General features: G+C 44.2%; 1 protein-coding gene across 2 annotated transcripts in view; it reads right to left on the bottom strand.

Moving 5' to 3' along the window:
- The window catches only part of MICAL3 (microtubule associated monooxygenase, calponin and LIM domain containing 3), a 141,911-nt gene that overhangs the window by 27,942 nt on the left and 86,837 nt on the right, over positions 1-27,132 (bottom strand). Inside the window, exons 30-37 of one of the 2 annotated variants that reach the window (XM_063134836.1) lie at positions 24,774-24,836; positions 20,644-20,736; positions 19,137-19,265; positions 17,483-17,574; positions 11,597-13,448; positions 7,703-7,797; positions 3,553-3,603; positions 362-469 (exon numbers count right to left, since the gene is read on the bottom strand). In XM_063134836.1, the coding sequence (XP_062990906.1) occupies positions 362-469; positions 3,553-3,603; positions 7,703-7,797; positions 11,597-13,448; positions 17,483-17,574; positions 19,137-19,265; positions 20,644-20,736; positions 24,774-24,836 (2,483 nt within the window). The remainder of the gene's footprint in view (positions 1-361; positions 470-3,552; positions 3,604-7,702; positions 7,798-11,596; positions 13,449-17,482; positions 17,575-19,136; positions 19,266-20,643; positions 20,737-24,773; positions 24,837-27,132) is intronic. The other variant, XM_063134835.1, reaches the window with a different exon arrangement.

Genomic DNA, 27,132 nt, shown 5'->3' with positions numbered 1-27,132 from the left:
TGGTAAGTAAACTTTAGATTTAGGAAAGGCAGATAATCCACCCTGGGAAGAGCCCAATCCATCTTCTCAAACCACTCTCAGGAGTCAAACCCACAGGATCTTACAAGATTTCGACCCTAGCACATATGTCACGTCATACTACCCAACGAAAAGCAGGCAGTGAGATGTGCAGTTTATTATGGTGAAACATCAGGATCACACCATAAAACTTGCCTATGCTACCTGCTTTTTCTCTAAATGGAGATAAGCACACAATAAGTTTTTCAAGTGCACACTGCAGAGATGTGGGCATAAAATTATTCTCTTCTTACAGACTCATGAAAAATACTTCCTAGAAAAGTGGGGGAAATTGTGGCTGTACCTGGGCCCTGTGTAACCTCTTCAGCTCCTCCTGCTTGGCTTGACGGCGAGCAGCTTTCTGCACTCGCCTGGTCAGTTTGGCGTTGAGCTCATCTTCTGTGTATGCTTTCTGTAGTAACGAAAAGTAGAATGTGTTTCAGCCTCTTACAGCAAATTGTCAGCCCCAATAACTTGGGACAGGAAGTGATCCTTCTTTCCTAGAGTGTTGTGCTACTTGAGGACTTCCTGCTTAGCAGGCATACTACCTGTCCATACGGATGCTAAGAGTGCAGGAGATGTGGCTTGGTGAAAGACTAAGACGTGAAGGAAGAGGCGTGAATCAAGTGCAAAGCAGTGATTGTATGTAGAGCTTCAAGTTACAGCTGATTTCTTTTTCCATGTTCCTTGTGGCCCTACCTTAAATATAGGCATCGCCACCAATTACACTAACTTTCTTACTCAAGATGTTGAATTACTTGGTTTATCTAGTCTTGGTAACAAATAGAACTCATGGCTAAATCATGTTAAGAAATGGACTGAGCACATCTGTGAAGGTCACATGGGCACATGGTGAAGTGCCTGCCAGTGCTGCTTTGAGTTCAGCACATCTGCATACAACCCCTTGATCCATTCAACTTGCATTCTCAGCATCATGAGAGAGGACTGTGTGATTTATCTGGTGCTGGACTATCACTTCAGACTGTGAGGACACAAAGGCCACAGCTAGACCTAAGGTTTATCCTGGGATCATCCAGGGTTCGCCCCTGCCTGAGCACTGGATCCCCTGTGTGTCACCTAGATGAACAGGTTTGACCCCTGGACGATCCAGGGATAAACCTTAGGTCTAGCAATGGCCCAAGTGGGGGAGAAAGGTTATTGGATTATCACCCATATTTTAAGAATCAACTTTCAACACATACAAAACTAGAATGCTAGGTGGGAGGTTGTACTCAAACCCTTTTGCCTGACATGGAAACATTCTAGGGTATTTTTTTACCTGGCAAGCATAGGATAATGGGGTCACCCTAACAACAGTCATAAATGGTATAGTCCAGCAGCAGATGCATCATATGGGGCTGCTGATTATGCAGCTCAACTTTAATTTTGTGGAATTAATTCGCCCTTAATTTATGATTATTATTATTTTGGACACATGCTCCAATGTCTTTTAACCATCTTGTCAGAATGATTAATGCACATAAGAAGCTCCAAGGTAGACATGTGACTTGCATAGCTACTTTTGGAGCTGTGGAGTTAGCATGTCTATGCTGAAACTAGATATGGGGGTTATGTGTCTTATATCTTCCTCTTGTTATCTCCTTTGACACAAGCAGCTCAGGATTATTTATAAGCACCCATTATCTTCACACCATTTTAAAAATCAGTTGAGGTAGATCAGTGTGGCTGAAACCCTGAACAGAGTAGAGGCAGGAAGAAAAGGAATCCCATTACAATCACCACCAGAATTTATTAGCGTGACAATGATGCCATGCCACAGGAAATCACTTCAGTGTCCCTTCAAGCCCATATAAACCACATCATCTTGAGATCCAGTTCCACTGGTGCTTTACATCAGTACTTGGCCAGAGAATATATAAAGATAATGTATTTGCCCTGAGAAAACCAAATCAATCAATTGCCTCTTTTCTTCTTCAAAACCTACCAAACTTGTAACTGTTATTCTCATGTTATACTTTTATATGTCAAGATCTACACATTCGTAGGTAGACATGCATTTTGTAAAGTGAGACTCTCTCTCTCTCTCTCTCTCTCTCTCTCTCTCTTTTTAATTTGGCCCAATGCATGCATCTGGAAGTAGATGACAACTCTCACGTTACAAAAGGCAAACCATCTTGAACATGGAGATTTCTGCATACAGAATCGTAACATGAGAAGCAGAGTAGAGATAGAGGGCATCATAGCCCAACAATATACATTGGTTTTATATTGGTTTAATTGTTATGCTGCCCATCCCATTAAAAAAAAGAATTTTGGGAACTGCTGTTTGCTGAGGATTCTGTTGAGATTTCTAAACACTCTCACAGAACTAGAGTTCTCAGGACTCTTTAAGGAGAAGGACTGTTTTTAAACCAGTTAAACCCTGTGGTGTGGATGAACCCAGAGTAGTGGAGACTGTGGCTTTAATGACAGTGGGGCGGAGAATCCCAGAAGCACCTTGGGTAGCTCCTTTAAACTTCTCAATGGTTCTGACTGAAACCCAGAGCAGATTCACCACCCCACTGACATCAAATCCACCAGCCTCCTCTGGCCCAGAGTCAAAAGCAAGGCAACTGAGGTCCTAAAACATTATGTTTCCTTGGAATGCAATTTGGAACCAGTTTTAATTACCGTATTTCTTCGATTCTAAGACGCCATCGATTGTAAGATGCACACTAATTTCAGTACCACCAACAGAAAAAAGCTTTGATTCTAAGAAATAATAAACGTACCCGCGATTCTAAGATGCACCCCATTTTTAGAGATGTTTATATGGGAAAAAAGTGTGTCTTAGAATTGAAGAAATATGGTAAGAATTCAGAATCAACCCAGTGATTTGGAAAACTGTATTAATGAAGGCAATTATTTACAGAGATTTTTTTTTAATGAACCCTAGTTTGCACCGTCCACATGTTTACATTTTTGTCACATCTGGATGACATATATAGTGGACAATAACTATTATCTATGGCAGGGACCATACTGTGGGCGTAGAGCTGAGAGGGTTCAAATCCCCATTCAGCTTACTGATTGACCTTGGGCCACTCACTCTCTCACAGTCTAGCCTGCCTCTTAGGGTTGTTGTGAGCATTAAATGGGTAACCCTGAGTTCTTTGGAGGAAGGGTAGGATAAAAATGTAATAAATAAACACCATTAATAGTATATATAGTATTTATTTTATTTCATTTTTATACTCTTCATCTTGCAAATGCCACATAAATACCCAATGTATCTAGCCAAACACCTTGTACAGTTCTTTAAAAAAAAAAGATCAATATTTCTCCCTGCTGGATCCTTGATGCACATATTGCATGCATTTCAAGTGGACTTGAAGATGACCTATTCTCCATATTTGTTAACCATTTCATACATGCACAGTCAGGGTTATGTTAGTACAAATGAAGGCAGGAGAAAGGGGCACAGACTAGAGTTCTGGCAGGTTAGTAACAGGAATGCATGCAACCATGGCCAGTCAATGAGAATGGAGACACTACCTTTGATGCGTATGATCTCTTGAATGCCAAGGCGTGTGGGACGTAAATCGACTTTAAAAGGGGGAGGGAGGGGAAGGAATAGCGAAGGCAAAAAAAACAAAACAACACATAAAATGGAGCAACATCAGTTCAATGTTAAAACACGGAAAACAAAATGCACAGTAATAAACACAAAGGCTGCTTGAAATGCACCATGAAACCACATAGGGGTTGAATCCTCCAGGATCTGAAATGCACAATGGAAGCTCAATGCTAAAAAAAAAAAAAAAAAGTAGTTCTTTAAAGGAGAGTGCCAGGACAATTTGAGAAGTGATTCATCCTGGGAACTCCACTAGACAATTTCTCAGGGGTTCTAAATTTTTGAGACACGCACAAATGTGCGTACGGCCATCCATCTCCAACCTGGCACATCCCAGATGTTTCGGATTTCCACTCCCGTTAGTTCTAGCCAACATGGCCAATGGTTAGGAATGCTGAGAAATGTAATCCAAAACATCTGGAGGACACCAAGTCGGGGAAAGACTGCACTAGACCCAGCTTGCACATCTTGTGGTCCAACGAGCCATGCACAACCTACCACTCCTGTACTGTGGCCTGCCGTGTGGTCTTGGCAATTACAAGCAGTTCACCAAACACCCAGCTCTTCAACACAACTCATGTTCTTTTATTCATTTTGGGGGGGGGGGAGTCACAACCTGGCCAGATCTAGGCTATACCAACCTTAAGTAGAAAGTGGAAACTAAACAGCTGAATAATAAGGGGGCTCTGCAAAAGCTTCTATCAGTATTCACACTAAGGTGGTGATGGTTAAAACGTGTTTTGCCTGTGACTGAGTTTGCATGGGAGAAAATGGTGATGAAGGCTAATAGGAAGGCTACTAGCAATGGAGACGGTTAAGGGTCAAGTGGAAAAAGCCAGTCTGAAACCCCATGTTTCCAGTTGCATTTGTCGATGTCAGGCAGATGAGCTGGTAGTGGCCTCACATTTCAGGTTTGGGACCAGTTTCCATGCTACACCTTTGTGTATACACACACAGACAAATACAAGTATGTGCCTATATATATAGGAATAGCTGCGTAAGTTGATTTCTAGCCCTAATAAAATGTCTTTGAAAGACTATCTTTGCATTCTCTTCTGAGTCCAATCTTCTACTTGAATGAGAGGCATATTTGCAGAATTTTTTTTTTTGGGGGGGTGCACAGAGACACCCAAAGTCCTCCACTTACCAGCTTCACTGTCACATGGCAGGAAAGCATACTCAATCAAATTTACAAATATGTTTCAGAATTGCATAACTGATTCTGCTTTTGCTAGTGACACAGGACGAAGAGGTATGCAGGATAGCCCTGAGGCCCTGTCTGCAGCCTTGTGGAACCCTGCCCAACATCCTGAACAAGCCACTTCTCAGCAGAGATGCTTTATGGCCTAGAAATTTGACTTTTTAAAGGATGACATATTGAGTTTTTCAGGGTAACGAATTTTGTGCTCAACACAAATTCTTGCCATTGTGAGGTAGAGTTTATTGAATTGCACAAAACACACAGGGAGCCCAGGCCTCAATGCCAGCCCTTTAGTATTTCTGCAGTATGTTCAATTTGCCTGAAACAAACATATAATCATGAGCAGAAAACTGAGAAAAAGTCTGAGGGTTTAGACAAAACCTCAGTAATTAGCAATCTGCCACAGGGGAAAATACATCTTTGGCAAGTTTGCTACTAAGCAGCTCAAAGATTGTTCAACAGCAGCGCAAATCCACATACACTGACAATAGGTCCTTGTAACACACAACCCACAGGAAATTTTGCTAGCAGATATTTAGAAGCGGCTGCTAGCATTACACATCAGACAAAATTAGTGCTTATCACAAACCTGATTTTGACCCAGTTCGCATTTAACGACCAACCAAGGCTTGTTTAACCCATGGTTGGTCAGGGCCACACAGGAGCACTGCCTCCTGAACACTTGGCGCTTTCGCTTTGTTTCTGGGTTAGTAAACACCCCAGAAATGTCCTGTTCCTGGATTGTGCTCTGTGACATATGAAACCAGAACTCTGGGGTTTGTTGAGGGAGAAAGAACCCAGAGTTTTAACTCAATAACAAACCATGGGTTAAAACTCTGGGTTGTTTCTCCCTCAACAAACCAGAGTCCTGTGTTCACACATTCCCAGGTTGTTTTGCAATCCAGAAATAACGTGGATTATTCGGGAGGCAGTGTGCTCACTTGCTCCTGCTTGGCCCTGGCACTGGGCCTGTAAATCAGGTCAAATAGGCAACCTTTGGGAAGAGGGGAGATGGTGTTGCAATACAATTACTAGTAGCTGAGTTTCAATCTATAAGCAGTTCAAGATCAGTCACGTAGCAGAGAGAAGAAAATAATTATTGGCTCAGGAGATACACACAAGATCATGCTCTCCTATTCCAGATTAGTAATTAAATTCGTTAATTCCACCCCACCCTGCCATTTCTGTCCTCACAACTCGCTAGCATGGAAAATGTCACACTGGAATGGAGCATCACAAAGAGAGCTCTCTGAATTGTGATTGAGAGCAGTTGCCATTCCATGCTCCCTCCTGCCACCAGCCATCTGTTCCTCACCACAATTAAGCCTGCTCCTGATCTCTGTGGTGAAGAAGCCCCTTTGCTACATGCTCACCCACTGAATATCAAAATGTCTGTTGTGGATTAGTTAAGTCCATGGAATGTTTAATCACCCCTTTCCTTCACGTAACTAAGAGCGACACAAGGATAGATTATTCCCACTCTTTCAATGCGTATTCTCAATGCTATATTAACAGCAGTTTTTCACAGAGTATTAAGAGACCTGGAGTGTTTGCACTCTGCTAAATGCAGAACAGAATCACCATCCTACACTCCAATTGCTCTTTAGAGGGGAAATCATTCAGCTTGTCACAGACTTCCTTTTGTCACACTTAGGCCGTCTGTCTGAACCAATCGTGGTGGAAGCAGCAACTAATCCATGCTAAGTGATTGTGTGAACAGCAGGGCAGCTTCAAGACGCTAAGCGGACGTGTATAGCGACTGCGTCATGACTAATCCGAACCCACCATCTCCTCACTACTGCCTCTTCCCCATGCCGTTGTTTCCGGCATCCCCAGGTACCTCCTTTCTTTGCATCCCAGATGCAATGTGGAACCTGCCACGAAAAGCCTGAAGGCAAGCATGAAAAAAGTGGACGAAAAAGATCAAATAAAAAGAACAGTTTAAAAGGACTGACTGCAGATGAGTTAACTATCTGGGGAGAAACTCAGGGGCTGAATATGAAAATCAATCCCATTTACTGATGGGTCAGCATCTGCACATCATTGCCCTCTTGAAGGATTGCTGCCCTAGCTGAGTGCTATCATCCCAGGTAAAAGCAGCCCACTGGGTGTTTACCCACACATCTATCTGCTATCAAAAAGAGCTATAAACATCTGCTTGACATATAAACAGACCAACCCACAAGTAAGAACCCCAGCTTGCTGTTTCAAGTAGCAAGCTTACAGGACGTTCTTCACGATGTCATCAAAACAGCCCCCTTTGCTTAAAAGAAGAAGAGGACACTGACCATTTGACCTGTGTAGATAACATTGGTATAGTTATTACAAGATTTAAAAAAAGTAATGCTCTTCACACACTACTTTTCTGCAATATAATCTGGAAATTTATCTATAAGTGGACCTTTGCCAAAAACACTTTCCACTCCTACTAAAATATCTTTCTCTGCCCCCACTGAAATCTATATCTGGACATTGTCACTTGCCTAAAACCATCTAGAGAGTTCAGGGCTATGATGGAATCTAAACACATTTCTCAAGTCCAGTCTCAGGTTGCAGTCCTATGTACATAAGCCCTTCTGAACAGAATGGGATTTTTATTTCTGAGTATTTATGCATAGGGTTGCACTGGGCCAGTGTCCGCATGACAAGTATGCAGCATGACCTTCTCATACAAAAGCAAGCAGGGGAGAAATAAACCTGTTTCGCATGATCTGCATTTCCCATGCAGTTCCCATGACCCAGTCAACAGAGAGACTAAAACAGCAGAAAATATTAAAATGAAGCACATCAGCCTTGGTAAGACTTTGGGACCCATCTTGGCTTTAAAAGAGCACTGCTGTCTCGACATTTCCCACCAGGCTTCACCTTACCTCTCGCTTGGATCTCTGCGAAGAGCGTTCCAAGACGTCATCATTGGAGAGGTCGGAGTCCTCGGAGAAGCTCAAATGTCGACGCAGTTGCAAATCTGAGGCAATAAAGGAACAATAGTATCCTTTAAGGTGGATTCCTGCATTGAGCAGGGGGTTGGGACTCGATGACTTTATTGGACTCGATGGCCTTATAGGCCCCTTCCAAAGCCACTATTCTATGAGGCATTCAAGAGGCAGCTGGACAACCATCTGTCAGGGATGCTTTAGGGTGGATTCCTGCATTGAGCAGGGGGTTGGACTCGATGGCCTTGTAGGCCCCTTCCAACTCTGCTATTCTATGATTCTCTGAAACTTATCAGGTGGCAAAGCCAGAGGAGCACTCGGCATCACAGTGATGGAGTATGGTGAGTCCCTTGAGGTCGGGCATATGCTTGCCTGAAACAGTACCGTACCCTCCATTGCTGCTACAGTGACTAGAGAAATAACGCCTTTCTCCCAGAACAATACCCTGATAGTTGGTGAGCTCATGTCTTGTTTAGGCAAGAACTGCAATTGTTTTCAACAACTGTACGTCAGCTTCAAGCATCCTCTGGTTGCCACAAGGTGTTGGATATGGGTGGTGGCTAACCAAATCTATGCCTTGGTTGCTGTCTGGGATGAGCAACTAGGGGAGTGCAAGCCTGTTGATTCTCTTAGACCTCTCAGCAGTTTTCAATAACATTGACCAGGGTGTCCTTCTGGATAGGATATGGGGGCATGGTATTGCAGTGGGTCCACTCCTTCTTGGATGGCTGATTCCAGAAGACAGTGCTTTTTAAAAAGCAGCAAACAGGACTACCTTTCTGATCACATCACTAAGAGGCAATGTGGCATAGTGGTTAAAGTGTCAGGTAAGGAAGATAGGTTAAAATCCCCATTCAGCTATGAAGCTCACTGGATGACTGGGTTAGTCACTATCCCTCAGCCTGACATTGAACACCTACCTCACGGTGTTGTTCAATGGATAACTGCAGGTGAGAGAATAGAACCATGTGTGCTACTTTGAGTTCCTTGGAAGAAAGCCAGGATATAAATACAATAAAATGTGTGGTGTGGTGGCTAAAGTGTCGGACTGGGAGTCGGGGGATCTGGGTTCTAGTCTCCGCTTAGCCATGGAAACTCACTGGGTGACTTTGGGCCAGTCACAGACTCTCAGTGCAACCCTCCTCACAGGGTTGTTGTTGCAAGGAAAAAATGGAGAGGATTATGTATGCCACCTTGAGTTCCTTGGAGGAAAAAAGGCGGGATATAAATGCAATAATACATACTATATCTATCATTCCCTGTTCTCCCTGCAGCAAAGCTTCCCCACCCACCCCGCTTTATGGAAATAATAGATTACAACTTCTTAATTAAAGTCTTATCTAATAAAAAAAACCCAGAAGGGATCTAAGAACCCAGAAGGGATCTCCGCATCCACCACTTTCTCTGATGCCTTGATTTACACATCCAAGCAACATGTCCCTGAAGGGCAGTACAGCATCGAAGAGCAGCTGGGATTCCCCCCTCCTGTAGCAGGCATGTCATCAATTATGGCAAAGCTCTTGCAAGTGGGACTGATAATAATGAGTTGTGAAAGTGGCCAACTCCATTTTCATAGAATCATAGAATAGCAGGGTTGGAAGGGGCCTAAAAGGCCATCGAGTCCAACCCCCTGCTCAATGCAGGAATCCACCCTAAAGCATCCTTAGCAGATGGTTGTCCAGCTGCCTCTTGAATGCCTCTAGTGTGGGAGAGCCCACAACCTCCCTAGGTAACTGATTCCATTGGCGTACTGCTCTAACAGTCAGGAAGTTTTTCCTGATGTCCAGCCGGAATCTGACTTCCTGTAACTTGAGCCCGTTATTCCATGTCCTGCACTCTGCGAGGATCGAGAAGAGATCCTGGCCCTCTTCGGTGTGACAACCTTTTAAGTATTTGAAGAGTGCTATCATGTCTCCCCTCAATCTTCTCTTCTCCAGGCTAAACATGCCCAGTTCTTTCAGTCTCTCTTCATAGGGCTTTGTTTCCAGACCCCTGATCATCCTGGTTGCCCTCCTCTGAACACGCTCCAGCTTGTCTGCGTCCTTCTTGAATTGTGGAGCCCAGAACTGGGCACAATACTCTAGATGAGGCTTAACCAGAGAGGAACCAGTACCTCACGTGAAGGTACTGGTTCCTCCTTTGCTGCAGATCCTTTGCTGCAGATCCTGAGAAATGTCAGGTGTTTCTGACTTAGACTGAGGTTCTTTTATTACTAGTTCCCTGAATCACTGAGCTCCTATTTTAATAGTTCTAAACTGGGCCAGACAGTAGATGAGAAACAAAAGCATGAGATCAGGCTGACAACTATTACCCAGAGGACCTTTTCTTCTGCCGCTCCCAGTTTGTGTAATGGGTTGCCGGGAGAGATTCGTCAACTTAACAGTCTTCCATCCAGAATTTAAGAAAGCCATAAAGACTGATCTCTTCCGGCAGGCCTACCCAGTTGAATTTTAAGATGCCTTTTAATAATGTGCTGTTCTTAATAATGTATTAGTTTTAAATGTTTGAATTACATGTATTTTATGGCATTTGCATTTATGTTGTACCCCGCCTCAATCTGGAGGGAGAGGTGGGTAACATTTTTTTTTAAAAAAATTATTATTATTATTATTATTATTATTATTATTATTATTATTATTATTTATTAATTAATTAATTAATTTATCACTCAGGACCCCTAGCTGGATTTGTCAAGGCTGCTTAAGGGACAAACAGGGCATAGAATCCAATCTGGACCACAATAAAGCGGGTTGTATGAGAAAGACAGCAGATCATCCTTACTCTGGCAGGCTTGGGACACCAACTGAAAACCAAGGGTGAATCACATGATAAGCCAATAACTGCTGCCAACCCAAACCTCTCTCTTGAATCGAACTGTGGCAGCAAAATGGGTAGTCCTGGATGAAACAGTCCATGGTGACGGATGCCTTCAGGGTCATGCAAGGGAACTATTGTTGATTAGGCAGGATGGAAGGAGTGATGTTGCCCGGTAGCCATGTGAACTCATGTTACGTGTTTGACTGCTTTGGAGCAGGGGTTTCTTCTCAGACATTATGGCAGCAACCCACCCCAAATCAAGAACACTGTCAAGAACCCAAATATAAGTGCACACAATACTTCACAGAGGGCTTGGGCTAAATGTTGAACTCTTAATATTGTGAGGATTCTTGTGACACTCCCAGGCCTTTGGAAATAACTATTTTCCTCTTGCTTTCCTTGATCCTATTCTGTTTTTTCATGTTTTATTCAGGGCTGGGAGAACCAGCAATTCTTGAGATTGCTCAAATTCTCCAAAAATCACTTCAAAGCTTGTTTCAGCTCACTCCCATTTTCATTCTGAATTTTGGCTCATTCAAACAGGAAAAGTGCGCATTACAAATGGAAAAAGTGTGTATTTTTGTGAGCATTTTTTCAAAAGTGTGCACTTTCCCCCCTTTGACTAAACATAAAATGTGTATTTTGGAGGGGGTGGGAAATGGGCATTTCAAAGGGTTGATTTAAAAAACAACACATTTTTCAAATGCAACTGCAGGAATTTGTAAACATTTCTTGAAAAAATGCACTCCTGCTCACGTTCACCTTTGGGATTGTGGGCAGAACATTTTACATGATTTGTGAACAGAAGCTAAGTTCTTCTACATCCCTAATTCTATCTCCCCACCCCCTTTTTAGTTACCTCCCAAACCACAGGGGTCTGCTTGCAGGGTGACATCAGTCACCTATATCTGGATCAGGGAGCCAAGAGCAAACCTTAACCTGTGCCCATATCCTGCGCACACAGGAAATTTGTTTCCCAGGGATTACAACAGAATACAACCAGTGACAGAATACCTGCTGCTCTAATTAGCGGAGACGCCTTATGTTTCCCTGAATCCACTGTGGCCTCGCTGGAGGGCGTACTAGGGCATGATTTGTCATCCGTCTTTTTCTTCTTGTCCTTCTTATAACCAGAGAATACAGATTTCCACAGCGATTTGGGCTTGGTGACTTCCTCGGCGGCGCTGCTGGATTTGTCAGAAAGCTTGCTGTCGTTCTTGGACTTCTTCTCCTTCTTGTTCTTACGGGGGGAGAAGAGAGAAGTCCTTTTCTTACTTTTCCCTCCGGAACCTTCCGAAGAGGTAACTGACCCATCGCGTCCACTGGCGTCCGCAAAGGGCGAGAAGAACCTTTCGCCACTAGCCTCGTGCTTCAGCGTGGGGCCTTCGCTGGCTTTCGTAGCCAAATGCTTTGGGGACTCGAAAAACAGCTCTTTGGTCTTTGAGGGCATGGTAGAGGCTTTGCACAATTTGACAGCAGCACCAGGCACCTCTGGATCTTTCATCCTGCAGAGCTGCTTTACCATGGCATCGCGCAAGGCCTGGCTCTTGACAGACTTCTCTCGGGCCCTCATTCTTTCCTCAGCCAACTCCTTGGCTTCTGCTGAGACTTGAAGAAGGCCTCTCTTTTGCTGGCTTCCTCCTTCCATGGAGGGTGGCCCACCGTTTTCTTTGACCAAATGTAGGTGAAGAGGCTTCTCTGGCCGTGGCCTGCTGGGGGGCGTGTAATACTTTTCATGAAGGCTTGTATCCTCAGTCCTCTCGTCATAAGTGTCCTCTACGTCATCAGCAAACGGTATCTCATCCACGCTCTCCACAAACGACTTCCTCACCTCCTCTCTGGGGGGCTGGGATGACTCCCTGGCTGGCCGGATCCGTTCGTTTGCTGGTGGCGGGTGAGGTGTTTGCATAGATGCCGGATTTGACTCTGCCTCATTCTGCCAAGTGGCTTGGTGCCTTTTTCTTCGCAGTGTTGCTGGCTCTTCATTTTGAGGGGGTGGAGGGGGAGGGCTGGAGGGAGGGGTGAGCATAGTGGAATCGGATGTGTTGAAGCTCTGGCTGGCCAATGTCCTCATGTTGGATGAACTGCCCTGAAGACCCAGCCCCGAACTGCTGGACAGGTCTCTCTTAACATCACTTGAGTTTTTCAGCTCCTTCTCTGATGGGGACTTTGGTGTCAGTAAAGAAAACTGCTCATGGTCTAACTTGGGTGTGACTGGCTTCCTCGGGGCTGGCTGGGGTTTTATAAGGTGGATCCCCTTTTCTTCTGGAATCCCCTCAGGAGTGTAGGATTTCAGAGGGGCAGACTCGAGGGCCGAGATGGTAAAGCTGGGCTCTGACCCTCTGCTTCTGTTCACAGGGGTGAGACCCAAACTTCTCCGGATTTCGGCACTCTTCATCCAGAACTCCTCCACAAGGTTATTCCTTTTCAAAGCTTCTTCTGCCGTGGTAGGGCTCCCCAGTTTGTCCACTTCTCCCTCTTGACTCTTTAGGGCAAGTTTGGCCAAAGGAGTGGAGGTTAAGGCTGGGACAGGTTGAAAACACACTGGCGGCTCCCCTGGAGATGGAGCAGATGCTTCACCAGAAGGCAAAGGCTGTGAACAAATAGGCAAGGGAGCAGCAGCTGGAGATGGAGATGTGGTGGGTGTTGCTGGATGCAATTTCATAGGTGATGTCGGCGTGATGGCCTCAGGCAGTGCAACTGGCTGGGACCGTATTGGAGAGAGCAGTGCAGGTGGGCTTTGGACTTCTTGATCATTGAGGATCTTGTCTTGTTTCTCCTCTTCCAGGAGGAACGGCTCAGGGAAAAAACGTGAATCTGAGGATCCCTCATTGCAGGCTCCTGTTGCGAGAGGCTCCTTTGAGTCCTGCAGAAACAGATATAACCACAAAGCATCACCAATAGAATGAAACACTCTTCAGTAGGCTTTAGAACAGTGAGTTCCAAGCCTTCTACTTTCCAGGGAGCTATTTCCACTTATCTCCCTAGGAGCATCTCCATGTTTGTCATATATCCCAGTGTGTATTAGAGCAGGGGTGGTCAGAAAGTAAATCTCTAGATGCTTTGGACTTCCAACTCCCAGCATTCCTGACCATTGGCTATGCTGGCAGGGGCTTTGGGGAGTTGTGGTCCCAAACAGGGTAATGCTATCAGTGGCTACTAGTCCTGATGACTATATGCTACCTCCAGTATCTGAGCCAGTATGCCTATATACATCAGTTGTTGGGCAACATGAGTAAGATGGTGCTGTTATACTCATGCCCTACTTCTGAGTTTCCCATAGGAAAGCGGTTGGCCACTTTGTGAACAGAATGCTGGATTAGATGGACCCTTCTTCTCATGTTCTTATCTGGAGATGTACCTTCTGCCCTCCTTTGTGTTAGAGGATAATAACAATAATAATAATAATTTACATTTGTGTACCGCTCCATAGCTGAGGTTCTCTGGGCAGTTTACATAGGATAAAAACACTTAAAAACAATATACAAAAATTTTAAATCACAAAAACATACAAAAACAAACCCAGGCTAATTTCATATTACTAAATGCCTGGGAGAAAGGTCTTGATTCTGGGAAGAGTTTAGGGTGATGTGCCATTCATTTGGGACACTGCCCAGGCTTCACCATTGCCCGACATTAACTTGAAGTGTAGCTTAAAACGTAAGAAGTGCCCTGATGCTGGATCAGACCAAGGGTCCATCTAGTCCAGCACTCTGTTCACACAGTGGCCAACCAGCCATCAGCCAGGGATGAACAAGCAGGACATGGTGCAAAAGCACCCTCCCACCCATGTTCCCCAGCACACAGGCTTATTGCCTTGAATACTGGAGACAGCACACAACCATCAGGGCTAGTAGCCATTGATAGCCTTTGCCTCCAGGAATTTACCCAACCCCCTTTTGAAGCCATCCAGATTGGTGACCATCACGACATCTTGTGGTAGTGAGTTCCATAATTTAACTATGCGCTGTGTGAAGAAGTACTTCCTTTTATTCGTCCTGGATCTCCCACCAAACACACTCAACATTTCAACTTGCAATTTTATTTGTCAGTTTGGCAGCAACTGAGCTTATGGCCTGGACTTAGGTATGGCTAGATTTCGATCCAGCCCCTCATCTGAGTAGGTGAGGGCAACCCATATTGCTTAGTGCTGTTGTGAAGGGCCAGAGGAGGAGAGTTCATTAATTACTCCAGGAAAGAGAGAGAATAAATGTCAATAGCTATTGGGTTATTTAGGATGTATACGTCCTGACAGTCATTTAAGCTTGACTCAGCCTTTGTAACTTGGTGCCCTCCAGATGTGTTGAGACTACAACCCACATCACGCCCGGACAACATGCCCAGGGGCCATGCTGCCTGGGGGATGCTGGGAGTTGGAGTCCAACATGTCTAGAGGGCATCAGGTTGGGTAAGGCTGGACTAGAATGTGGCTCCCTTTTAATGCCTGTTCTGTTAAGCAGTAGGCAGTAAAGAAGACCTCAGTTGGAGAGAGAATACCATGGAAGGCGCACCATTGTTTTGACCTATCCAGCTACTCTCTTCTTCTTATGTTTGATGTCCTTAATTCTGAAGTAACACTGCCCTTGAAACCCAGTGGTATTAACTGAATAAGGGAAATGCTCCCTTACCCCCACCCACTAGTACTGGCGTTATCAGCTGATCTTCTGTAGTCTAAATGATTAGGCTACGAGACCCCACCCCACCCCAAATCATGGGAACCTTGCAAATGGCCTGTCAGCAACCAGGAATGCACACAGTGTGCAAGATTGCAGGACTAGAGATGAGAAAACACCACCAAAAGCAAGAGAACCTGCTATCTGGGCTGTCACATTATGAGAAGGGGTAATGCTAGCCGACTTGCTGTTAGAAGGTAGCACTGGCATAGTGGAATATAATCCACAACTCCAGCTGTAGAACACAGATCGCAAAGTAGCATGTACAGAGAGTAGGTATGCTGCAGAGCAAATACCTCCAGCTGACTCAAAAAGTGAAAACAACAACAACCACCAAATGCAGAAGGAAGCACCACCACTAAGGAATATTAGCCAATCTAACCTTTCCCCTCTTCAGGCATTTGGGAAGGAAGATATCTATATTCACTTAGACTAATGCAGAATTTTTGGTAATGATGTCATTGATGATTGTTATTCTTTCTCTGTATTTATTTGGAAACTAAGCGTCCCAATTCATGGAAGAATTGCTATAGCTGCAGTTAAAATAAAAATCACTCCATAAAACTAGTGCTGAAACTAGTCAAAGCCAAACAAGTCAAATAATTATGTTCAAGTCAAAGAAAGTGCCAGCAAAGATGATAGATATGATGACTCCTGACTCATCCTCAAGGAATGACTGGCTCAAATCTAAACATTCTGAGGATAACACTGTAGGAATGTCCCTCATGGATGATCCAAATCAAGCTGGTTCCAGAAATGATTCTTTTACCTAAGGAGTTTACTGGAAAGTCTAAGGGAAGATAGTCTTAACATTTTTTCCTTGATCTCAAAATATAGTCAATTACGTTGCTACATGATACAGAAAGCAATTTATTAAAGACTAAAGCAAATCAGTTCTTTAAACTTCTTCCCCACTCTGGTGCCCTCCAGATGTGTTAAGAACACATGAAGAGCCCCTGCTGGATCAGGCTAAGAGTTCACCTAGTCCAGCATTCTGTTCACACAGCGGCCAACCAGCTGCCCATGGGAAACCCACAAGCATGACAATTCCCAGGGTCCCTCACCATTTGCCACACTGGCTGGGGCCGATGGGACTTTAAAACATCTGGAAGGTACCAGGTTGGGGAGAGTTGCTCTAGATCATAGATTCAGAAGAGAATGTGTGGATGCTAGGAGCTATGCTCTAAGCTTAATTTGACTAACAAAGCTAGGCAGTTACCTTCAATTCAAGCAGCACTGTTCTCAACATTCCCAGAGTCACTTGTCATCAGGGAGAGGCTTTCTTGAGAAGCCTCTCACAAGCCGCTACCCTAAAAGTCCATCTCCCACCTCCTCTCAACTCCGCTCTCTTGACCCTGCGGCAGACTCTTGGATGTGTCAACTCCGATGTCCCCTCGCCTTCAGAAAGAGGCTGAGTTCCCAGGAGTGGGGATAGTCTCTGGGCCAACTGCATTCTCACAGATAAGCTGCTGGGAAGATTCAACCTTGACTTCTGAAGAGTATTAGAGAATCTCCTCCCCTGCTTCCTATGTTGGCTGGTAAATTTCTGGTCCTTCTTCTTCGGATTCTGATTGACCCCCCACAACCCCTTCCCCCCACACTAGAGAGAACAAGCCTGATCCTGACCTAGAGCTGGCACAATTGGTGCAAATGGCTGCATATAGTGCATTTGGGAAACAAATTTATAGTACTATATTTTCTAAATAGGTATGTACATAATTGCAGAATGGTATATAAATGCATATGTTTGCTTGCAAATCAACAAGTGAACACCAACATGAATGGCATCACACCTCCTCTTTGAAGTAGGTTTGTGTGTGTTCATTGGATTGTAAGCCTGACTAGAGCCTGCCTTAGTTTTTAGAGAAAGTCCACTTCTTAAAATATATTACTATTTAGATTTCAGTATCAATTTCTCACCAATTTGTGTTTTAACCTAAAGCGTGATGGAATACTGAGAACTGGTTTTTATATAAAAAGATTCCAAACCAACTGCCAGTCCTGTTTCACAGAAATAAACTGCTATCCATTAAATATCTCAAACTTTCACATGTATTTCCACTATGAGTTAATCTGCTAAATGCAAGCCAATAAAAATGACTATTGGCTTACATATACAGTAGTTTGGGTATGGTGTTCAGGTTTGTGATTAGATTGCTCTTTTAACAAAGCTTGACATGAATGGGCACATATTTGCCATTAAGAAAAGCATAACATATTTTCTCACCTCTTTTTCTGCTTCATTGTGGTTACCAGCTGGTGAAAGAAGAACAGCCTTCTCGCGTGGTGATTCAACTGGCAGACAAGGCTTGCAGGGATCTGAAAGAGAACCAGTGAACAAGGCTATCACCACCTTAAAGCCGTTTGATGTACAAGGGAGTTTACTGGCTGCTGCTTGCACCTCTGTAGATAGTTAATTTGGTACCTGACCTGAATAGTGCCATTCCTCCCAGTTACAGCATTATGCTTTGTTCAGCCTGAGCTTTTGTATATTACTTGGAAGCAAGTCCTACCGAGTTCAGTGCAGATTACTCTCAAGTAAGCATGCATAGGATGACAGCATTATATGCCAAAACATTCTACTGCTTCTGGAGGTAATGTTGGTGGTGATGGTGGTGGTGTGGCTCACTACTGGCACCCCAAAAATATGTCCGGCAGCGAAGGGCAGAAGTACCACGCTGCTGGATCAGACCGAAGGTCTATTGACTACAGCACGCTGCTTCCCACAGCGGCCAACCGGATGCCTGTGGCAAGCCCACAAGGAGGAGCCCGAAGAACAATTCAATTTTGCTATAATAACTAATTGATAGACCTATCTTCCATGTATTCCAATTCCCTTTCAAACTGTGTAAGCTAGTGACAATCACCATATCCTCCGGCAGCAAATTCCATAAATTCATTATGTACTGGGTGAAAAAATACAAGGCAAACTTGAAATGCATTTGTGAGCCACATAGCTGCAAGCCAACGTGTGTGTGTGTGTGTGTGTATGTGTGTGTGTGTGTATATATATATATGTTTGTGTGTGTGTGTGTATGTATATATATATATATATATATATATATATATATGCTTAATTTGCACAATTTGCTCCTCTTTTGCTAGCCATGAAAGTGACCGGGGTTTGGGAGAAAGACAAGAAGATGAGCTGACTTACAGAATCCCCAGTCTTAGAGGGCGTTCAGACAATCACAGGGGGGCGGGGAAGAAGCCATTGTGGCTTCTCTGGCCGCTGCTGTGCATGCTGCCATTTATATAACTACCCATAATAACAGAAGCAAGCTCCAAATGCAATTCAGCAGAGGAAGCTGCAGCAAGAACCCTGCCCATCCAAGATAGTTAGCTATAACTGGCTGAGGCCTCCCCTGAGAGAACCAAAGGCATGCCACTGGAGGAAACAAGGGTCACAGAGGAGTTCCACAGAGAGGACTCCAAACCTGAATGTGACTCCGGCTGGCACACACTCCTTCCGAGGTTTGGATACCCAAATAAGATCAGCTATGATTTGGATCGAAAGTGTCAGATGCCAAATAGCATTATTGCGACATGCAGTTAACAGTGGAGGGGAAATTCCCCAACTCCTTATTCTTTTTCCCTTTGTGGAAATTGGCACACCAGTCTGAAAACGTAAAGGCAGCCTAGTTTTGTGTATGTCTGGACACATTTTGCCACATCTACAGTCTGAAATGACCTTTTCCCATGCACAGACCTTCACGGCAATCATCTGCAATCATTCCCCCAGCTGCAAATGTTCTGGGGCAACTTGGCTATAGATTTACTTAAATAACGATAATGTGGGAATTGGGCATTGGTTCATTAGAAATTAGCAGATGCCTGCTGTATAGACTGCTCTTAATCCATCTAGCCTAGTACGCACTGACCTTCTGTCACAATGCAAGGGGCAGCTGCCGCTGCCTCTGCCTCCTGGTCTTCAGAGACTTTCAGCTCCAGCTCTTTCTCCTCTTCTTGATGCAGACGACACTCGGCTTCTGCATCAGATGGGATGTCATCTATTCCGCATTGATTTGCATGAGGAAAGAAAAAAAGGGGGAAAATGATCTTAGGTGCAAATTTACAGTGACTTCCTTCTAGGATTTTGGTTCGTCATCCCAAAGTCAACAGAGATGTGTGAAAAGACCGGCAGTGGTGGCAATGTGATCTGCTGGCGATCTGAAGGAGGAGGTGTGCTGTCCCCACCCTGCATTCCATCCTCAAAGTGGCCTTCCCTTAAATCTGCTGGCCAGGGTCTCATCACACTCTTTAGGAGTTTTATACAGCCACTTAGTAAGTGGCTAGCTTGAAGATAGTGAGTGGCTTTACACAACATGCCAACCCACACTCAAGGTTCAGCATGGGTTATAAATGAAGCATGGGTTGCTGAAATGTGGTTGTTGAGTTGTGTGAACCCAGCCAAACTAACAAACCATGGTACACTATGTTCAGCATCTAAGGCCCTCCTCCAGGTATCGGAAGCTCAGAGAATAGCCACAAGCGAGAGGGCCTTCTCAGTGATGACCCCCTCAATTGTGGAATGATCTCCCTGATGAGGGTTGCCAGCCCCAAAACTATTATCTTATCAGCGCCAGGTTAAGACCTTTCTCTTCTGTCAGCATAGGATAATGTTTTAATCAGATCCTGGATTTGTCCTATCGCAGATTGTTTGAAATAGTTTTAATTATATGTTGCCTATATGTGTGCTGTCTGTTTATATGTTGTCTGTAAATGGTTTTACAGTTTGTATAATGTATTCCTAATGGTTTTTAATTTTTGTAAATCCCTCAGAGAGCTGTAGTATAGAAATGCAATAAATGAAATGAAACCATGAACAACTCATGAAGAGAACCCATGGTTTCTTGTTGGGTTGTGAACTGGGGGTTCTTCATGATAAACAAACCATGGTTTGTAAGTATAGCTAGTTTCACAAAACACAACAACCCATGTTTCAATGACAACCCACATTCAACCTTGAGTTGTCATGTTGTGTGAACCCATATTAAATAATAAAAATAGGCACTCTCTGCCCATCTCTGAAACATTTTCACATATGAATAAAACTAGACAATTGCAATTCCTTTGCCATTCTTTTTCCCCTTCTCGTAGTACTAAAGCAGCACATCAGCCTTCCTCAACCTGGTGCCCTCCAGATGTTTTGGACTTCAATTCCTACTAGCCCCAGGCAGCAGTGCCAATGTTCAGGAATCCTGGGCGTTGTAGTCCAAAAACATTTGGAGGGCACCAGGTTGGGGAAGGCTGGCAGATGCACTGAGCTCTTTTGCTTTGGGTTTGCTACATCTTGCACAAAATACCTGCCTCCCATCCTTTCGTAACAAGACTTTGTATTGCTGCAACAATGTTTGATAACACATCAGGGTATTCACAGCCCCATACCATCGTCCAGCTCTGCACCCGTGTCCCCATCTTCAAAAGCTTCTGCAGGCTCGGTGCCCACCTCCTCCTCATAGTCATTCTCCTCACACAGGGCTGGAATACATTTGATGTGTAGATTTAAACAAACAAACAAACAAATAAACAAAAAGGGAGGGGAAGAGAGAAAACAGATTTATGTAAATTCAAGATTCTGATGTGAAACTGCGGTCTATCTGAAGTCCACGATTTCTAAAAGGTTTTCGTGAGACACACTCCAGAAACAGCAAAATCATGTGATGCAGACCTTGCTGGACTGTACCGCCTTAGATTAAAAGTGGTGTGTATGTGTGTGTGTGTTTATCTTTGAATGCTTCCCCTCAAAAACAACACTCTTCACATAAAAAAAAACCCTAGCATGTCAGGAAGAAGGCTGCACTAGAACAAAGCTTTTTTGGTTATTTGTTTTTATGTGGGGAGTATTCAAAACTGCGATCTCCACCTGCACATACTGAAAGTGGTACATCAATGATTCTATGTGAGCTCAGTTAATAGAAGTTGTTGTATAAACATACAAATCCCATATCTCTAATCGAGTTAATCGTTTTAAAAAGTATTTTGTACCCAGTGCTAGACATTTCCAAAAAAGTTTGTTGCCTTGAAACTGTCTGGGTGCCTCCTTCGAAAAATCGTATTTGGGAGTCGATTACACCATAGTCATTTTCTATTGGACTTATTTTGTGCTGTATTTCAGATTAAATAGCAGTTTCAAAGCACAGATATCTATGTCAAATGGTTACCAGGCTCTGGCTGGTCTAAGCAACCATCCAAAGCAAGAGTAATTGGAACTGGAATATAACATAGAGACTAAAATAAGGGGCATCACATGCTTAAGTGATTCAACACTTTGCAACATCCTTGAAAAACAGGAAATCTTGTTATTGCCTGAGCTATTGTACAATTTCCCAAGAATGCCCTGAAAACATTGTCAAGACACCAGAAATTGGTGACGTGTTTAAAGGAGGCAAAGATTAGAAACACATTGGTGTAAACATATATTCGGAGAGGGGAGGTGTGTACTTATTCACAGTTATTGTACAAGTATGCATTTACACACATTATGCAGTTAGATGAAGTGCAAGGGAATAAAAGCTGTCACACAGAAACTTGTGAGCTATGAGCTACGGTAGCCAGGAACTAATGGAGGCAACGTTTTGTCCAGGTTGGTCAGCAGCCCCAACTGGATAAGGCGATATTGCAGCCGTCCTTGTAAGCTCTGCTGTCAGAAGCAAAAAGGTTTAGAAATGCACTAACTACATCCATGCAAAACTCAAAATGTCAGTTCGCAAATGATCACTGTTCTACTGTGTGAAATTAAGTTTGTCACTGATCGGAACTCTGTTCTTCCGGCAGGGGCTGAGTCTGAATAATAAAATCCGGAAGTAGGGCAAAGTAGAGCTGGCCTTTATAATGCAACTTTAGTATACAGAGTAGAGCAGTCTTCCCCAACCTGGCACCCGCCAAGTGTGGAGACTACAACTCCCACCATCCCCAGCCAGCATCGGGGATTATGGCAGTGTAGTCCAACACATCTGGAGGGCACCCGGTTGGGGAAGGCTGGGTAAGAGCATTTCTCTCATGATCCATGCATCATCTGAGAAAAAAAGTACCTTTAAGAAGAATTTGCTCCTTTAGTAGGGAATCTAATGTGATGATGGTGTGGTAGGAAGAGCCTACAAGCTTCATCCTTTGCAGACTTCAGGATTCTTATCTTCCAGGTGTTTATAGCAATTACTTTCCTTTTGAGTGCAGTTTTGACTTAAGGGCCTGGATAGGCAGACTGGTGCCCTCCAGATGTTTTGGACTACAGCTCCACTAATCTGAGCATGGGCACTTCTGAATGGGGCTTCTGGGAGTTGTAATTCAAAATATATACAGCGACCCCGGTTGCCTATGCAAGCTTTATTAGGGTGTATCCAAGACCAGCATTCTTGCCTCTCATTGATCTTCATGGAAATACACTTTCCTCCCAGAGTTTTGGGCACTGTTTATTTTTTCCTTCATGCTGAACTTGCATAAAATCCAAAATAAATCTAACAGACGTGGAAGAGGACCTTGTGATGCAATTGCTGTGAAGTTTTAGATCTGTGAAACGACAGAAAGATTCAGCAAAGAGTCTGTGGCAAATGGGTTGCAGGGGTTGAGAAATATAATTTTTTCTTCTGCTCTTTTTGTAACAATGAAGGCCATGGCCGGAGAAGAACGGAAGGGAGAAGTTTCTGTCCAGACCAAGAGCGGGAAAGCTTGTTCTTCTTTAATGTGGTGCATGTTTCTGCATGAAAAAAGTCTGCAGGAACTGGAATACTGAACAGGAATAGATCATGGGATGTACTGCGGACTGTACAACTTCCTCTCATGAACCAATCACTTGGAAGACTGCTGGTTTGGATGCACTCTCTGGGCCAAACTACACATGACATTAAATGCTTTATAGCGTTTAATGCAAGTATAGTTTTAAACAACTGTCGCTGCAGGGGCTCTAATCCCAATCAAAACTCTGACAAGTGGGAAGATTCACTCTTCCCTCCCCTCCTCTTCTTGCCGGCCTGCCACAAACGACGTCTCCCCACCACCCCTGGCTGCAATTTGCCTCTGAAGGCAACATTCAATTAGCACCAATGGCAGCTTTCTTCTAGAGGCAAAGTGCAGCTGCCGGGGTGGAGTTGCCTGGACTCTAGGAAGGGAGAGGAGAATTATCCCCTCTCTCCCAATCCAGATCAGGGCTTCTCCACAGCAACAACTGTTTAGAACTACAGTTGTGTTAAATGCTATAAACACATTTAAGGGGCAATCCTATACATGTTTAGATGGTGGTGGTGGGGATTTCCTCCAACTGCCAGCTTTCCCCAGCCTGCCATGCTGGCTGGGAAATGCTGGGAATTGTAGGACTTTCCCCTCCTCTAAACATGCATAGGATTGTGTCTTCAGTGTAATGTCTCAGTATAGCATCTTTCCTTGGTTTTCATTTCAAAAGGAGAAGCCGCTTCGTCAGTCGGAGGGAAGGTCTTGGCTTTTTTCACCATTAGAGGATTTTACTACTAATTTAGAACAAACACACACTGCCCCCTTCACAAGTATGGTCCATTGCAAACATGGTGCTTCCCAAACATATCGAGGGGGGGGGGGCACTCGATGCAGCTTCTGTAACGTTTTCCAGCCAGCTGCCTGGGACCATACACTGCTTGTTGGGGAGGGGGGAAGCACTGCATGTCTATGAGTTATTGTAGCCTCCTAGTGTCCCTCATCCAGATTTCACTTCTGCTATGGAATGACCATGAGGCTATAAGCAAGCCACCATTTATAATATGGGGATAACCCTAATCTAACTGACAGGATGGTTGCAAGGATTAATGAGAGAATATATGTGAAGTCCCCTGAACCATCTAACGGCACAGTTCTGGGAGTAAGTCCCATTGAACTCAACGGCACTTACTTCTCCTGGAGAAGAAGGCTATCAATGGCTACTAGCCCTGATGGCTATGTACTACCTCCAGTATCCAAGGCAGCAAGCCTATGTGCACCAGTTGCTGGGGAACATGGGTGGGAGGGTGCTGTTGCACGGTGTCCTGGTTTGTTGGTCCCTGGTTGACAGCTGGTTAGCCATGGCTCTTCTTGACACTTATAAGATTGTGCTCTAAAGTATTATAAAAATGTATCATCATCATCATGATAATGATAATAATATTTAGGATGAAACAATGAATCAAGAACCTTTAAAACATTAAGGGCCTGCATGGCTTTCTTGCAGGAAGTGTCCTGTCTAAATTGGTCCTAATGGTCAAAGGTATAAATGCAAAACCTGACTGCTCCATTTCCTTCATTCAATGAAGGAAGCAGCCACTTCTGTTTGCTCTGCCTTGGAGGAGGTTAAGATGGAAGCCTAAATCATGCAAGAGTGGACCATCTCAGGGAGACATGCAGGCCCCGCCCTCCTTCCCTCCCCAACTCAGCATGCGTGAGCGACGAAGGCACAGGTAGCCCCATGGTTAAAAGAGGGCCAGCAGCTGAGGCGCTGAAAACGCAGAGAGGTGGGAGCGCCAGCAGTGGTGGGCAGGGTTACTTTTGAGCTGCAAACAGAACATTGCCAAAACTACCTCCTGGGACTGCATCCAGCCACGCCTGCACTGCCTCGTGGCGTATGGAGGGAAGGTCAGATGCTGAATTAAAAATAAAATAAAACGGTAATAAATTCCAGATCACATAAAACAAACACTTCGAAATGGAAACACCATGGAGAGAAATGTACAGAACTCTAAAGAAGAGAAATAAAAACCAGGGAGGCATTGAACTCGGGGAAGAACAGACTCAGAAGCCCCCCTTCGAAGTGTATGTGGGCGGGGGGGGGGAGAAGGAGGAAGCGTGGATTCCTGGAGCTGCCGATTCCTGCTGTAGCGGCCTTTGCTCTACCCACCTGCAGACAAAAATGTTGCAAAGACGACCCTTTCTGCATTTAGTAGAACCGTTGTCCAAATTTTGGTCAAGGAAACCTCATTTGGGCTACTGCAGGCTGGCCTTCTTTTCTCTCTTCACTCAAATTAGGAAGGCTTTACTATATGCCTCTCGCCTAAAACTTAAGCAGTTGAACTGATTCCCCAGTTCTTGCTCATCTTTTTTATACCAATACATGGCAGTGCTAGTCAGAACCCAGGGCTCAGTGTCCTTACATCACAGGCTCTTCAGCTCTCTGCCCCCTTTGCCAAACTCATCTGTTACGGACTCCTTTTCCCATCAGGTTCACACTTACATCTTACAGGGCCATTCCCTGCTCATTCAATGGCCTTCACAGCTTTCAGAGGAATCCCTTTCCTGAACTACTGTCAACAATGACCCAGTTCACACATAACAACTACCTGTGGATTCTTTAAACCATGGGTAGTTGGGACTGAGTGGGAGCTAGTGAGGGTACAGACTGCTTACCCCTTCTACTTTACGAAACAACCCAGAAATAGTCCCAGGTTGTTCTCCGTGACGTCTGAACCAGCACTCCCAGCCCGGAGTTTTAACCTAGTAAAAAACTATGGATTAAAAGTCTAGGTTGTTTCCCCCTCAACAACCCAGAGTTCCAGGGTCACACATCATGGAGCTCAAACCAGAAACGGGGCATTCCTGGGTTGTTTACCAAAGTAAAAACATAGCAGCAAGCATTTGAGAGGCACCACGCTTGCACGTTCCAGACTAACCATGCTTTAAACAACCCATGGGTAGTAATTATGTGTGAACTGGGTCTATGAAAATAGTTGTTATGCAGCGATTTACCTTCCTCAATTTGCTACTCCTTTATCAAGACCTGGGCTCCCTTTTCAGCCTCCTCTGGCAACTCTCATCTATGTGGCAAAGTCAAGTTCTTTTTTGCTACATTAATTTGGGGATGAAATGGTAGACAGGATAAGAAAGAAAGAAAGAAAGAAAGAAAGAAAGAAAGAAAGAAAGAATTCTGAGAAACAAGGGCCCCACAAGAGCAGAATCCAGAGAAAGCTGAACTCCACATGGAATAAAACAAAACAAACAAGCAAATGTCTACTCCCAATATATATCTCCCCAGGCCCCAAATCTACCGGAGCTCCAAAACTATGCTTTTGGTGTTTTTAAAGAAAGGGATAAAATACCTTCAGTGTTTGGAACTGGTCCTTGGCACTGCAAGTTTAGATTTATCAAAGTTTGGGGTTGCTTATATTTGAGGAGGCTCAAACTGTTGAGCTCACCCTTCTCTTGCCTAGAGTGTTCGCATGACCTGCTCTACTTATAATTTACTTAAAATATTAAACACACAGAAAACAGCAGTACAAGTTAGTCACTTATTTAGAGGTAAGCATAGGGAAGACAAGACACTGCAAATGATTTGGAGAAGATCCATGAATAACTGGACCAAAAGGGGCTGGAGATCTTGACTGCTTTGAAGAAAAGACAGTATTCCTCAATCTCACCCCCAGCAACAAAATATTACTAATTGAATACTAGGAACACAATATAGCCAATTAGAAACTGAAACATTACTTAGAAGTCTGGGATTGCCTGCAACAGAAAAGTAACAGATGCACGTTTATTGTGCAGAACAATGATTTTCTGGTAAATCCTTTAGGAATACAGACCACTGTATCATCTCCAGAGGTTGGCACAGTTGGGTATTTGCTGTGGTCATATAAGGGCCCAGTCTCTCAACGGCAGACATAGTTTGCATGAAGCACTCAAGGAGGTCAACGGTAAAGTGAGAGAATACTGCCTCTTCAGGGTTAAAAAAATCCCACTGAGGTTTCCTTGCCTGGAGGCCCCCAAAATCCTACACAAGACAAGGAACACCAAGCAATCCTCCTTTGTTCAGAACCAGGATACCCAATACATAAAGGTATTCCCTACACCATTCTTTTCCAACCTGGTACCATCCCCAGATGTGTTGGGACTACAACTCCCATCAAGCCCAGCCAGTATGATGGAAGCTGTAGTCCAACATATTTG

This window comes from Elgaria multicarinata, chromosome 9 (assembly GCF_023053635.1).
Source record: "Elgaria multicarinata webbii isolate HBS135686 ecotype San Diego chromosome 9, rElgMul1.1.pri, whole genome shotgun sequence".
NCBI lineage: Eukaryota > Metazoa > Chordata > Lepidosauria > Squamata > Anguidae > Elgaria > Elgaria multicarinata.
Note: the sequence above shows the minus strand (reverse complement) of the source record. Positions and strands in the feature narration are given on the sequence as shown.